General features: G+C 33.4%; 4 protein-coding genes across 10 annotated transcripts in view; 2 read left to right on the top strand and 2 right to left on the bottom strand.

Annotated features, from left to right (window-relative positions):
- The window catches only part of LOC128875205 (UDP-glucose 6-dehydrogenase), an 8,391-nt gene extending 7,383 nt beyond the window's left edge, over positions 1-1,008 (bottom strand). The window contains exon 1 of one of the 2 annotated variants that reach the window (XM_054120595.1): positions 631-1,008. The gene's annotated coding sequence lies outside the window, so the exon portion shown is untranslated. The remainder of the gene's footprint in view (positions 1-630) is intronic. The other variant, XM_054120602.1, reaches the window with a different exon arrangement.
- An 899-nt stretch (positions 1,009-1,907) lies between these two features.
- LOC128875222 (60S ribosomal protein L7a) lies at positions 1,908-3,855 on the top strand. The gene is made up of 6 exons (XM_054120613.1): positions 1,908-2,064; positions 2,418-2,532; positions 2,620-2,769; positions 2,851-3,071; positions 3,292-3,414; positions 3,614-3,855. Exons 1-6 carry the CDS (start codon positions 2,050-2,052, stop codon positions 3,794-3,796), a joined length of 807 nt encoding a protein of 268 aa, XP_053976588.1. The 5' UTR covers positions 1,908-2,049; the 3' UTR covers positions 3,797-3,855.
- Positions 3,856-3,975: 120 nt separating this feature from the next.
- On the bottom strand, positions 3,976-8,168 carry LOC128875195 (vacuolar protein sorting-associated protein 53 homolog). The gene is made up of 13 exons (XM_054120585.1): positions 7,923-8,168; positions 7,224-7,624; positions 7,026-7,146; positions 6,818-6,954; positions 6,310-6,742; positions 5,888-6,234; positions 5,663-5,818; positions 5,459-5,584; positions 5,277-5,355; positions 5,038-5,186; positions 4,795-4,960; positions 4,585-4,731; positions 3,976-4,513 (listed from the first exon to the last, which is right to left on the bottom strand). Exons 1-13 carry the CDS (start codon positions 8,046-8,048, stop codon positions 4,352-4,354), a joined length of 2,550 nt encoding a protein of 849 aa, XP_053976560.1. The 5' UTR covers positions 8,049-8,168; the 3' UTR covers positions 3,976-4,351.
- A 1,773-nt stretch (positions 8,169-9,941) lies between these two features.
- LOC128873810 (uncharacterized) overlaps positions 9,942-15,475 on the top strand; it is a 37,195-nt gene continuing 31,661 nt past the window's right edge. For 5 of the 6 annotated variants that reach the window (XR_008456496.1, XR_008456494.1, XR_008456495.1 and 2 more), the window contains exon 1: positions 9,994-10,198. Coding sequence is in view for 2 of the 6 variants with exons in the window: in XM_054117676.1 (XP_053973651.1) it covers positions 10,135-10,198 (64 nt within the window). In the remaining 4 variants the exon portion in view is untranslated. The other variant, XM_054117702.1, reaches the window with a different exon arrangement.

The following is a 15,475-nucleotide window of genomic DNA, read 5'->3' as shown; positions in this document are numbered from 1 at the left end:
ATTCGTGCTTGTTAATCACGAAATCTTTAATTCTATAATTTCAACTCCATTTTTAGTTCTTCTAAAGTAACGAATAAGTATCTAGTTTCTTCTTCTATTCATCATTTGACATTTTTTATCTCGATAAGAATTTTTCACAGCTCTGACGTTAACGGTACAGCCAGATGACGGATACAGCGCGCGACACGCAAGCAGAAAATATTCTACCAAACTACCGATATTTTTCTGAGAATATGAACGAACGAATTTTTTGTACGACGAATTTAGGTCTTCGCAGTCGATAAAATACGTACGGAGGCACAAGAAATTTTATCCACAGACGATAAGTAGAATTTTTATTCAAATAATGCATAACAAATAAAAACTTTGTATAGAAATTTATTCCAGAACAGATATTCGATTCAACATTTATTCAAAGAAACTTGTATTCTATAAATAAACATAATTGAATTCTACAAACAATCATTGTGTTTAGATAAGATAAGGATTTCATTTATTTTTAATATGTATACTGATTCTATAGTTTCGTTCTTGCATTCGCCGGCTTACTGGAAAAGTTCCTCGTGGCTCCAATGATCGCAATGGGGTTGAAGTAAAATAATAGAAGCACCCTTGACCTACGGTAGTTACCTGTAGCTAATACTTGTAAAAGTGCGCTGTGATAGAAAATGTGAGGCTTCTCGGAATCGACGAGTGGACGGAAGGAAATGTCACGATAAGCCGACGATCACTGACCACCCATCCAGTTCACGTACCGTCACGAACTCACTAATGAACGAAAGTTTTTAGAACAGCGGAAAGCAGAAACGTTCATGACAGGAACGTATCGTAGACGAATCGTCGACACGCTACGAACACTGACGCAGCTCGGATGCTAAGCGTCCCTCATCACAAAATAGTCTAAACTGGAGGCGCGTAGGTCGCACGCGCGGCCCCTTCTGTTACCACCATACCACATTCCAATCGGTATTGCATTTGCGCATGCGTTTTTCAGAAATTGGCAACGTGCTTGCACATCTTCCAAATTCATGTATTTCTCTCGATAGGAAGAACAGAATCGTGAAAGAAAAACAACAAATCATTAGTATATACTTCTTCATTAACTACCATATGCTACTTGAAATTATGTTCAACCTACCATCTATTATAAAATTTAAATAAACACTGTTTGTACTGAATTGAAGATACTTTTTTGAAGATACTTTTTTGAAGATATACACGCTTTCTTTCTGCAACAAAAATTACTTTTACCACTTGCCCTGCTTGCAAACATAATTTTTGTCAATAGGTAGAGTTATATTACATACATTTAACTACGATAAATGGAAGTCTAAATTTATATATATAAAAAATTGATGTAGGATTTATATGACGCATAAATTTAACAGAAATAATTAAATATTAGAATTTCGAACTGATTAAATTTCGTTTCAAAGCTACAGTCCATTCATTCTGAAGATGGAAACGATGTAAACAAAAACACGTGACTAATAGAGCCGAAACATCAGAAGATCATGCCCTGATTTATACAGATTACTGTTTACGTTTATTAACAGTAATGAATCATTTCCTAACTATATACCTGTTAGATTTACAAAAGGAAATAACTACACCTAAACGAATAGAATTCGTCATAACTTTAAGGCCAGTCTCTATACATGAGTCGTACGATACATTCCTGACAAAATAACATAGTCAGCGAACCAATAGGATTCCAATCCATTCCAATCACGTGATATCTGTTATTTACATCGTTTCCATCTTTACAATGAACGAATATTACATAGATTTTTTAAAATAATTATTAAAGAAAATTCCAATGGATGACTAAAAACATCGATTGGAATGAATGTTAATTATTACGTTGCTTTCATAAAAATAATTATATTGGCATGATATTTGTCAAGTGGCGCTGCCGTTGCTGTGGTGGCGCTGTCGATGAATCGTTCTTTACGTTCCCGACGGCCGTACTTCGCGTCGTGTTGAACGAAGTACTAACTTTTATATCCAAAGAGATATAAAGGATCCGTTACATTTCCAATTAGAACAATGGTCCAAAAGAAGGTAAATCTACTAAATCCCTGAGTAAAAGTAATATTTCTATAAATGACATGTTATTGCTATGAATTGTAGTGGTTAGAATTCGGCATGTTTTGGACGCATTGAAGCATTGTAAATGTTTCTGTCTAGCAGCATATGTATTTATTCATCATATCTATGAGTTACTGCAACTGCACTTATTTTTGTTAATATAAAAATATAAGCATTTCATAAATATTAAGGTTATAATACCTTTTCCGATATAGCTAATAATAACGTTTTTAGTTTTCATAATTGCACACGAAAGTTGTAAACATATCTCAGCGTTTATTAATTAAGTGAATTATATTAACGAAGGCATTCTTCTAAAAATATAGCCAAAGAAGAAGGTAGGAAAGAAGGTAGCAGCTGCCCCATTGGCAGTCAAGAAGGTTGAACCGAAGAAACAAACTAATCCATTGTTTGAAAAACGTACCCGTAACTTTGGTATTGGTAAGTGGAAACTACATTTAAAGTATATAATTTAATTATTACATAGTAAATATATATATTATGTTAAAATCAGAATTTGATATTTAGGACAGGATATTCAACCTGCACGTGATCTGAGTCGCTTCGTAAAATGGCCCAAGTACATTCGTATTCAGCGGCAAAGGGCTGTGCTCCAAAAGAGACTGAAGGTACCACCACCAATCAACCAGTTCACACAAGCATTGGACAAACAAACAGGTATATTTCTTACATAATAAATCAGCAACTATCAAGTTTTTTTTTTTTGTATATACAATATTTTTTTTTATATTATTCCAGCTACACAGTTATTCAAATTGATGGAGAAATATAGACCTGAATCTGCTGCAATGAAGAAATTGAGGTTGAAGGCTAGAGCAGAACAAAAAGTTGCAAAAAAAGAAGACATGCCAACAAAAAGACCCAATGTGTTAAGAAGTGGAACAAATACAGTAACCACACTTGTTGAACAAAAGAAAGCTCAACTTGTTGTGATTGCACATGATGTTGATCCAATTGAGGTATGTATTGACTCTAATTTTTGAAAACTCTATAACAACTTCTTCATTTTATTTACAACTATGATGTTTGAATTTCTTCGCCTGAAAATGATTGATACAATCAATCATTATTATCAAAATGATGAAATATGACCCTGAGTGATATACACATAAATCAGTAATTTCATTATGTTATTCTGTTATTATATTAGAATTGACTATCACTCACAATTATTTGCAGATTGTACTTTTCCTGCCAGCTCTTTGCCGTAAAATGGGCGTACCTTACTGTATAATAAAAGGCAAAGCACGTTTGGGACGTCTCGTCAGACGTAAAACTTGCACTGCAGTAGCTCTGACTCACGTAAGAATAATACATTTTTTTTTTTTTGTAAATTATAATTATTATTATTTAAAAAAACTTAATATGATGAGTTTAATTAGAGCCAATCCAATGACTACATTTATGATATAATCACAAAACGTATCTGATATATTATTAAAGATATCTCTATTTTCATCAAAACTTTAGTTTGTACTATAACAGTTTATTTTTATTTTAGGTGGATTCCGGTGACAGAGCCAACTTCTCAAAAATAGTTGAAGCTATTAAGACGAACTTCAATGATAGATACGACGAAATCCGACGTCATTGGGGCGGTGGTCTGTTGGGCAGCAAATCTGCTGCTAGGATAGCTAAGTTGGAGAAAGCTAAAGCTAAGGAACTTGCGCAGAAACAGGGTTAACGTCATCCTGTTCATCGGGTATTGTTTACCATGTATAACAATAAAATATAAAAATCAAACACTTTGTGTTCTAAATAGCTCATATCCTTTGGCACTATCACTAATAAATTTAATTGCGTAAATACTCTTTCTATATTGAAGTGTTGTTGGGACAAATTATGTTCGCCCTAAAAGGACGTTTCAAAACTTTGTACATAGTTTGTTGACAAAAAAAAGGTTCGCGAGCGTCAATTAATCTGATGAGTTCCCTTCCCCTCCTATTGCCGCACAAATCGCGGCCGATCGAGTAATAGTTCGGACCAGTTCGGACTGGTTCGGGCCCAAGGTGGGCCAAACGAGTGCTAAGAAGGGAAGGGATTCGTCAGTCTTCATCCACGCGCTATATGAGTCACATCGGCGCTAACAATACAAGTGTAAGAATCTAGTGTACATCATCGAGCTTCGCAAGACAAATGGGTACATAAATTATGTATGTAATTCAAGTATTTAAATTTTATATAGATATATTTAAATTGAGTATGTACAGTACAATGTAAGTTTTACTAAGAAATACGTTCATATCCTTTTCTTTATTAATTTTTCTAGTCTTTTAATTCGCCCAGCTTCGTGTTCTGGGCTGTCTTGAATAATATGACTCCTAGTGTCGTGTAAAACATCAATATTGTCGGGTTGCTTGAATTGTTCCAAGAGTAACACTTGTTCAGTTTTTTTCAAGCCCTATAAATTATTAATAACTTTAATATATTTAATGTGAGTTTTAAATCTTGATTGAAAACAATTAATCTTACCTTCATATCTAAAATTTTCTGAAATTCTGGTGCTTGTAAATCTGGTAAACGCATCCTACACTGTTTCACAAAATCTTTTGGAGATTCAATAGGCGACATTACGATTTTGAGAATCATTTCAGCGCTTGCCATTCCTTTAACTACTACCTATTTATAATAAAAACAGTGAATTAACACAAGTATCATTATGCAAATGGTACAAACAATTACCTTAGTATACGTCGCCGGAGCTTTTCTTTGAACTTGATAACCCGTTGATGGAAGATCTAAGAGAGCAGTCTTCAACATGTGTACATCCAACAATAATTGTTCAGCACCCACTGTATTTAAAGGTTTGCATTTATACAATTGTTGTACTAGTTTTACGATAAAAGAGCTGCGAACAATTTTTTTATTAGTATAATTTAATAGCGTGTAAAATAGATTAAATAATAAATAAAAAATGTATATTACCTAGCAAATTTCACGCAGAGTTGAGTAAAGTACTTCCTGCACGAGGATAATCTATCTCTGATAGTAGGTATTGTTTGTCGTAGATGTGCCACGATAGTGTTAACATAATTACTTTGGTCACCAACAACTTCTATGGCACTCCACTGAACCTATGATTGTTCACATTTCAGTGTAAGTAATTAGAATCATTTTATATGTCAATAGAAGTAAATAGAATTATAATCAAACAAACTAAATACTTTTGTCATTGCAGTTAATGCTGATTCACACGCGGATTCCAGATCTTGAACAAGCAATTGAATACAATTTGATATGACACTGAAAAAGAATGATCGGATTTTTATTAGTAAGTATCGCTATTAAAAAAAAAATATTTGAATTAAACTTGTAAGTACTTAATACAAATATACAGAATATATACTTGTGAAAAATGTCTTGTTCCTGAGATAAATTAATTTTTTCAGCATAACATTTATCCGTCTTTTCTCGAAGTTTTTCTTCCAATTGCTGTGTTGTTTCTAAGCAATATTCAGCTGTTGTTAATATGCTGAAATACATATTCGTGTAATTTATTTCCTCTTAAACATAACATCGTTAAAAATATTGCCAATGAGCAAACCTTTACCAGCATATACGTGATTGTTCTTCTTTGCTAAATCTAGTACTTTCACCCTCTTTTAAAAAACTTTGAAAATTTTGTATAAAACCGGAAGTCGACAGATCTCGAAAGTCACGTGTTATACTACTCATACTTGTAGCAATTCCCGCACTACCCCCAATTCTGTAATAGAGTTTACATTATTGAAAATCACAAAATAATTTTAAATAATACTTGTACGTATATACTTACTTTGGTAAATTATTTTGCAGTATTTTAAGAGCATATTCTCGTAGGTACTTTTGAAATGTTTCAGCTAAATTTAACATAATCGAACCAGTGCTAAGCTGTGTACATTGCAACATGCACTTTTTATAAAATACAAACAGATCTGCGCATGAAGATAACACACTACTAGGACCCTCGATTCCATCAAAATCTTTAGCACCAGGTGGTTGTGTTTTAGAATCTGATACAAATTTATCCATTAGATCTGCTAAATTACGATCTAAACTCTCTATATAAATGTTTAGATATGGTTCAAAACATCTCCCTATGAGATTTGAAAATGGCGATGGTTTTGGTTTCTCAGCTGGTACCTAATATGCAATACAACATTTTAACATGTTAGATACAACAGTATTTCGTGTAAGGTATATGGAAAACTATGGTACCTGTTCATTTTCTTCAAACGGATTGCCTGGAACTTTATCTGTAGTGTCTGTATTGACAGTAACTTTTGTATTCTCTGTTTCGAAATTTTGTAAAGTAATACCCGTGAATCTTTTCGCTAACAGTGACTCAAAATTACTTGTTCTTTGAATCGCATAAAGCAGTAGTTTCACGTCTATTTCGGCGCGTCGTTTATACATTAATTTAGCTAGATCTTCTCGTGTAACATTACAGAATTGTACAGCAATTCGTTCTGAAATCTCCCAATCTTGTGGGAAGATCGATCCAAATTTAGATTCAAAATCAACTAAATGCTTTTTTATCCATGCATAGCGCCGATCTATTTTATCCAACCACGCGAAATCTTGATTTTCTTCAAATAAATGCGCGTACTCTTGTAATTGAATACCTACAAACCAGGTGAGAAGATCCTTCCTTATAAAAAAGAAGAGTTTGTTGTAATCATCTTGATATTATTTAAATGCTGTGAAATATAATAAATATATTTACTTCACTTTAGGATCCAATACGGATAATACTAAACAGCCTTCTGTAAGTTGACTGAAATATTTAGGGTTTTGACCAGAAAATGCTTGTTTAAAATCTGCTGTAATTTGTTGGGCCAGTTCAACATGCACTTGATGCACCTTAAAAATCAAAATAGTATTAAAAATGATCTGCATCAATTATTGTATCAAAAAACTTAAATATTTCATACTTCTTCAGATAACTGTTTCACTTGAGGTATATCCATGTAGCTATTAAAGTGTTGCATTACTTCCATCACAGCTTGTAGTGGTAAAATAATTTCACCGTATTGCTTCTTTTGTGTTAATACCCTAGCAAGATTAAAGTAATGTTGTATTTCTATATTATAGTAAATAGATATTTAATAGTAGAAGTCAAGATACAATACTTTAAAGTATCTACACCTTCCACGAGCATGTGCAAATGATTTAAAGCAGTTATGGAAGCAGTAAGATTTCTTTTAGCAAAATCCAATTGTTTAATGTCCCTTGTTATTTCTTTAACTACTTCCTCTGATTGCTCTGCTTTATCTTTTATATCTTTAATGTGCACAAATAATTGTTTTATTACTTTCTGTGCATCTTCTAGCGCAGCTCTTCCATCTTGACCTACATTTGTCTGGCCACGTACCACTGAACGAATCTCTTTGTCAATTGTACGTATTTTTGATTCCATTTTATTTACTACATCATCGATATTTGAGAGAGACTGTTCTGATGGAAACAATGAATTTATGTAGTCTACCACATTAAAGTTTGGTTGATCCAATGGATCTGTACTGGGCAGGACCTTGCAATAAAAAGTTGATATAAGTATTTCATTTGCATCTAATATACCACTAACATATTTATTAACATCCATCAGAACATGTGAACTTGTAAGGGACTAGTGAAAAATATTCATGATAGTAATAATTTTACATTTTATGTCCAACCATAATGCATGTTAACCCTTCATATTATTTTATCGGCAAAGCATATATAAAAATCAATAGTCGTGGAAAAATAACGAAACTGATAAGAAATGTCTACTTGTTAGGGATAGGTGACAGCTGTAAACAGTTTGACAGTTTCCCTACAATCCTAACCTGTTCGATTACATTTTGTACATTCGGCGGAAGCGTACAAACAGTTGAATTCAATTCTTCTAAATCATCTTCCTCGTGTCCTTCCATTTCTGTTCTTGCTTCAACTTCACTAATCGTGTAATTCATACGTACTTCATTCTAAACGTATTCGTGTAAGCATATGATGACAAAAAGGCACGTAGTATATTTACATGAATACTTCAGACCCACGACGTATGAAAGGAGCTACTTTGTGTTGCACTTGTCGCTCATTTAGAAACACTTTTATACCGTGCCACGTAATAGTAAAATATTTTTGTGCTAAGAATAGACAATAATGCATCGTTATCTAACGAACAATAAAGATTTCGCGCACTTTCGTATTGTAAATACTACTTGGATTTTTTTCTACTTTAATGATTTAGGTTGTCACAGACAATTCATAAAAAATACAAAAAGATTCAATTAACTTTTAATATAAAGCATTTACATCATGAACGTAAATTGAAATATTTAAATAAAATAAAAATATCGACACGTATAATTTGGTGCATTCTTCGTTATTTAATATAAAAAACGATTATATTTTCGTATTAGATGCTATTGTAAATTCTTTGCGTACTTGAAAAATATTAAAAATTTTATGCAGATTGGATTCAATCTTATTTAATACTTTGAACTATAGACAAATGGATTTTAAATTCTTTAAATATAAAATAATGGAAAAAGTTTTATCGATAAAAATATGTAAGATATTATGTTACGTTTTTCAAAGTAAATTTTTCAAGAATATTTCAAATATTTCTGATAAAGAATGCGTTAACTAAAATTTATTTATGAGAAAGATATCAATTTGATATAAACTAGGGTAACTCCGCATTGCTTATTTAATACCAGACCTATTAGCAAATCCGATTTTGAAGATTCCCTGATCAGGGCCGGGATAACTTAATAAATAGGGTATTATAGCAAAGGGTGTTCCTAAAATAATTGAATTATTATAGAATTTACTTAAATATGCCAAATTATAGACGTCAATGTTTTCATTTTCTTTAAATATATATAATGTAATTTAAAATTTGTATAAGTGCCAACCATAAGAAAACAATTATACATATATTAATAATTTAACATGACCAATTTTAAGGAAAATTGTAAGATAGAAGGTTGAAATTTGAATGCATGAATATGTAGTCTTTGAGGTACAGCTTTCAACATTTGCATTGAAAAATTATTGGAAAATGGTGTTGCATCTGCACATTCACTGTATTTTTTTCAAGCATGTTTGAATGAATGGCCACTACAACGTGGAATTGGCTGAACTGATACCATACAGTAAAAAAGTTTCAATTTCATAAAAAGTATCATTATAATTTAGTCAGCTTGAAAATTTTCATTTTTAGGTATTCTTTAGGATATTTTTCATTTGTGTGAATTTAATTTTCTTAAGTAATTAAAATTAGTTCATTTTTATTTCTATAGACTTTTAAGATTATTTAATACAACAAGCCACTACATCGTTAAACTGTTTACGATAAAGATTGAATTGGTTGGTCACCATTTATTTTTATACGAGCAAGCTTCACTTGCCGAATTAATACTTTTTAGTTTATTTTTATTGTTCCAGCTATTATTAACGGAATGGGATATCGCTATTAACAATTTAACTTGTTATTTCGATTTGTACTTCTCGATATGTTGAGGTATCTTAACCATAAAGAAAACAATTACGCGAGCGTAATTACAAGAGTGGTACAGAATATATCCAATTTATATAATTAATATAATACATACACATTTATATATGAATATGTCCATTGCAACATACAGTCGTATTTCGTTGTTAAAAAACAAAATCTTTAGGCTTCTTTTCTAATTTTCTAGTCTACAAATCTTCATAAATTTAAATACTTGAGCTTGCATAAGAGAAAAACGTTAATATGTTAAAGGTGAGGATTTTAATTCGCAGAGGGGCACCAAGCACCCCAAAACCGCCCCTGTCGCCTCGGAAAACTGGGAAGGGAGAGTGAGCCTCCGCTCTATGTTCCGTATTCCATGGGAGTTGGTCGAACGATCGAAAAGCTTGGTCAGTTGTAGCGCCGACTCGGCTCGAAGTTGTGTAGTTTAAAGGCACACCACTGTACAAAATAGAAGCACGTTTTTTTCGTAATTAAATAACCGTAGAGGCAGTAACAGTTACGTAGAGAAAACGTCACGAAGAGACCGTACGACAATGCCGCCCCAGCCAGCACATTGGGGGAAAATCGTATTCGTATATATTTTTCAATTATTTTCATGTAAGTCGCACGCAATCGTAAACACCCACCCGGCCAGTTCATTCTCTCCGCTCTTTCATTACCCACCGGAAAATTCACCGAACGTTTTCGTTTTCTTTCAATTTTATTTCATGGCGTGTCGCGATTTTTCACACGTAGAACCGATACGTCTGCCGTGAAACGCATTCAATTCTGTCAACTTTATCGCGCTATTTTTAGTTTATACCGCGTACATTCGTTGCGTTCCGTGCGAAATTCCGTGTACGGTTCTGCAATTTGAATGAAAGCCATCTCTCGACGATCGTTGTCTTTCATTCACAAAACGAGAAAAGCCCTTTCGCCGGGCGCACGCAAAGGTTTACGACGACACTTGTGCAAATTGCTTTTTAAATTTATTTACATAGCTTGATGCGTGGCCGGGAAACGTAATAAGGTAATTAGAAACCAGTTTAACGGTCGCGTTTAATACGTTTCCTTGAGAGTTCGCTCCTAATCAACGGGCCGTTAATTAAGCGATGCGTACGTGTAATTAATGCGTCAGCATTTTTCGCGGTCTTTTCAACTTTTTCATCTCGTGTATCTTTCTATTTATACTTTTTTCAATGATACTATTCCCGTTTGATAAATTTTTTCCGTTTTAATAGATTATTACGTGGGTTGGAATTAAATCGCACGGAGGTTTGCGTGTTTTTCTTGTAAACATAACTCCGTGCGGAATATTAAAAGATAACACGATAGCTAAGAATTCTTTAGCGTTCGCGGAATCGTAGTTGAAGCGAAAGATTTCCAATCGCGAATTTTCTTTGCCTTATGTTCGACTTAATTTGCTCGGGAAAATCACGGCAGAGTCATCCACTCTACCGATGCATCGATTTTATCAAGATTCGAAACAAACTTTGAGCCATAGCGTTGTATAGTACTATAGCATCGGTTCTGGGAACTTATAACGCCCCTATCTGCTTTCCTCGCGATCCTTGAATGAAACGCAATTTATATATAAATAGAAACGGGAAACACTTGATTTTATTTTAAGGACTTTTAGTAATACTTGTTCGGCATTTTATAGTTAATTTCTCTTCGCTGTTTTAACATTTGTACATTTTAAAACAATTTATTTTACACACAGAATAACACAACAACGTTTAAGTAACACTTATTCAGCCATTTTATAGTTACATTCTCTTTACTGAAACAGTACTCCCTTCATTCTTACTTGAATATTACCTAAAATTTCGTATCATTTATTTGTACATTTTCTAACAATTTATTCTTTATACTGGATAACACAACAACGTTTAAATTATACTCGTTCAGTCATTTTATAATTAATTTTATAATTAAATTCTCTGCACAGTATTCCACTCATCCTTCCTCGAACGTCGCCTCAAATTTCGTACCATTTATAAATCGTGTAGTATCCTCGAGAATTAATCTTTATTAATACTCCGAAAAGGACGACATAAATTTTCGAGTTGAGCAAAGTGTCGATACATAAATTAATGGTATAAATCCACCGGGCGGTAGAAATGGCAATTCCCATCGCTTTGTGACGCGAACGTTGGACCGTTTTCGATTTAAATCAGACGCAGAACGGTATATCGTGGACGATTTCATTTCTATGATTTGGTGGTGGTGAAATATGGTGGTTTTTGGACGTCTTGAAAGCCACGGAAACACACTGCGCGCGTGTTAGTAGCACGCGCTTTCAGTGATCGATACAGTAACACCTCCCAGCAACAGGGTACTGCCACAAGTAGTTATAGTCAACCGAAACCTCTCCATTCTTCCGTGGAGTTTCATTAGACTCGTCGTATTTTTGACGGGCGTCGTTAAACGCCCAACCACGTACGCTATGCCCGTGGACAACATTCGCAATCCGATTAATCGGATACGATAGGGATTGAATCGACGTCGGAACTTGACACGAAAATTTTGATCGTCCTAGACGACCTAGTTTCCAGGCCCCAGGAATCGTCGAATTTAATAGATGCCTCCTTCGACATACCAGGCCTCTGGCCACGTTACGTACTCGGTAGTTAGAGCTAAATTCGTTCGTGAATTTAAAGTTAACGTGACTATGCGCAGCTATACTAATAATTGGAGTAATAGCTCGCTCGTGTGAAGTTGCTCGTGGGTGGATCATTTTAGTCCTAGAACGAGGTTTGAGGATTTCCGAGGAAGATGGGAGTTGGAGTAGAGTTCAATTTAAATTTAGGAGGTTGGTTATTTAAAAGTGGACGATGAATATGTCAAGGAAATTTATTTTCAAGCGAAACTGTAGGAAGGAATAGTTTTTATAAAGATTGAGAGTTTCAGTGAAATAGAATTGTTTTAGTATGAAAATTTCGAAGACGGTTAGTAATTTTCCTTTTATATTTCATTCTTTCTTCGGAATCTTTATCCTAAAATATCAATTTTGGAAAAAGATTAGTGTAGCTTACTACGATTTTCTTTGAGAAAATATTCAATATATTTATTTGCAATTATCAAAATTAGTTTAATTTCAATTGCAATATTCCTAGATCTACATATAAAGAACTCAAACACACGAATCCAAACGAAAATAAATGAGTTTGTGTTGTAACTGAAAAATATTAGTCTTTACTTTACAAGCCTCTATTGACATTTTTATATAATTATACAACACTTTTGACTGTGAGTTGTAAAATATTGCACGATATAGAGGAATTTCCAAAATGAGAACATTGCATTTTCAGTATATTTTTAAATTATTTGCCACGATTTTTTTCCCTCTGTAGATCAATGTTCTAAAAATGATTTCAACCCAAATCTCAAGTTTCGTTGAATAATTTGAAATTATCTTCGTTGCTTTTATCATATATTTTCAAATCTTTGTCGTCAAACGGGAATAAAATTACGATTTGGTTATATCAACATACAAAGCTTGTCTCGAGTCTAAACCGATTGATAATAATACAAACATTGCTATTGCATGGGATATCATAAAATATCGAAATTAGTAAGGAATTTTATTTCTCATGTATCCCAGTTTACGGTATCCAGTTTCACATGAACAGGGGGGCACGAATCCAATAATTTTACAAAAAGTAACGGTAGAAAAATGTCATCTCGGTAATTAAAGTCGCATTATTGTACAATAAAAAGCGTTTGAGGAACGGTAAAAAGTTTATCCTAACGAGTACGCGTACGCGACATATGAAAACTTTTGTCTTCCTCTTAAAGTCGCGAAAGCCCGGGATTATTGAAATATAAATTACCCGTGGTTTCATTTTAGTTTCATTGTTAATTCTCTTATTAGTTTTCCTCCGTTTCGTTTCTCGTCTCTCTCCTCTTATCCGCGAAACGGTCTTATTGTGCTCGCTCTGTTCGGTACTAGATTGTTAGGTTCGCCTGACCGTGCACGAATCTAGTCAGGCTTGTTTGTTCTAGTTGTATTGTTATTCCGTATGTCCGATCGTATTTTCCCTCTTTGCGATGTCATTTTTAATTTCCATTTGTAGTCTTCCTTGGTATGTTGACCGCTGGGAAATATTTTCTCATTTCTGTGCATTAGTAGATGAGAGCGAACTAATACATATATATTTATCCTCGGGAACGTTGAAAGTTGATACGAAAACGTTGATCATCCTAGACGACCTAGTTCCAGTCCCAGGAATCCGTCGCATTAATAGGTGCTTGCTTCGATACACTGTGTCGACATTATATGTCCATTAGTTGGGGTATAATTAATCAAGGATTCGCTATTAACGTGATTACGCGTACGCAATATAGTTTAATCACTCGTGTTTTCATTATGTGTTCGAATTAAAAGTAATAAGATAACCGGATCGATGCGTACGTCGTTTTAGGATCTCTAATATGAAATTTATTCTAAAATTTCGAAATTTGTGTATATCAGTGCTGGCTTGACGTGAGTTGAGGGAGAAAATTATATTCTGATAATTAAAGTCATAGAGTAGTAGTGAACTAGTGATGAATAGGGAAATTCATTTTCTCGTTTTGTTTTATTTTATACGTGAATAAATGAAACCTACAATTTTATTTCTGTCTTTTTTTTTTTTTTTTTAGAGAAATACATGTTGCAGTAGGTGATATAGTAATTACACATGGTTTTATTTTAGTTCCATTCCACTTTGCTTGTTACTTTCATTCCACTTCACAAGTCTGCTCAATAACGACCTTATTCTACTTATTTAGTAAGGCATTGTTAATGTCTGACCACGCACGGTTCTGGTTTACTTGTTTGTCCTACTTTAAAGGTGGTAAATTTGCAATTTCGAACAAGTTATTACTTATTTATTCGAGTCATTTTCAAAAATCTAGAAATGTTACATTTGAATTTGCTGAAACAACAAGTGAAAATCATTCAATAAAGGTATAACAGAAATTGTTTAAATTAATGTGTAAAAATGTATCAAACACATTACTTTAGTAAATTCAGTTGTTATAAATACTGATTTTGGCACTGTTTGGCATTATTATAAATAATAATATGTTCAAAATTGCACAATAAACACCCTTTAATATTGCTCTCATTTTACGTTTTCTGCCATTGATAGTAATTTTCTTTTTAATGAAAACTTTCAAATTTCTGACAGAATATTTCATCATATATCCAGATAACATTCAATTATACTTGTAGATTAGTAGTTATTGAAATAGAAAGTCAATATATAAACGTTAATCGCTTTAGACGACCTGGATTTCGCTGAGTATTGACTGTTCGACTTGACACTCGCTTCCTTCGAAACAGTAAATTGTCTCCACGCTATATTTAGAGTAACACAGCGGACATTATACATATTAACATTGTGTACAAATGTTACAGTTCGTCCAACACAATCATTTGAATTCTAACATGACATAATCAACGTCCTACACCCATGCCTATTTTCATAAAGTGTCTTAGTTAATTGATACGACAAATGTCTCAGTTATCCCAAACAAAGCGATACGTTCGATGGTATCCACTAAATAATGTTCCCGCTCTCGTGATATCCACGGTATATACAAAATTTGTTCACAACATAAATATTATCAATTTGGTAACTGACGTAGTTACACGAATGCGGCATTATTCCGTTGTTTCGCGTTAACAGAGTTTCCGAATCGACTAGAAATGATATTTTAACAATTTAATTGCGGCTATTGTAAAACGCGAGCAGTTTTAATGGATCTTAATGGTAGAATGCGCCATGTAGGTATTCGAAACGCAAATTAGTTATTGCTCTCGTCAACGGCGCACCAAATTGTTGCACCGATCCTATGTTCTCTCTCTCTCTCTCTCTCTCTCTCTCTCTCTCTCTCTCTCTCTCT

The sequence above is a fragment of the Hylaeus volcanicus genome, chromosome 1, assembly GCF_026283585.1.
Source record: "Hylaeus volcanicus isolate JK05 chromosome 1, UHH_iyHylVolc1.0_haploid, whole genome shotgun sequence".
In the NCBI taxonomy this organism is placed as follows: domain Eukaryota; kingdom Metazoa; phylum Arthropoda; class Insecta; order Hymenoptera; family Colletidae; genus Hylaeus; species Hylaeus volcanicus.
Note: the sequence above shows the minus strand (reverse complement) of the source record. Positions and strands in the feature narration are given on the sequence as shown.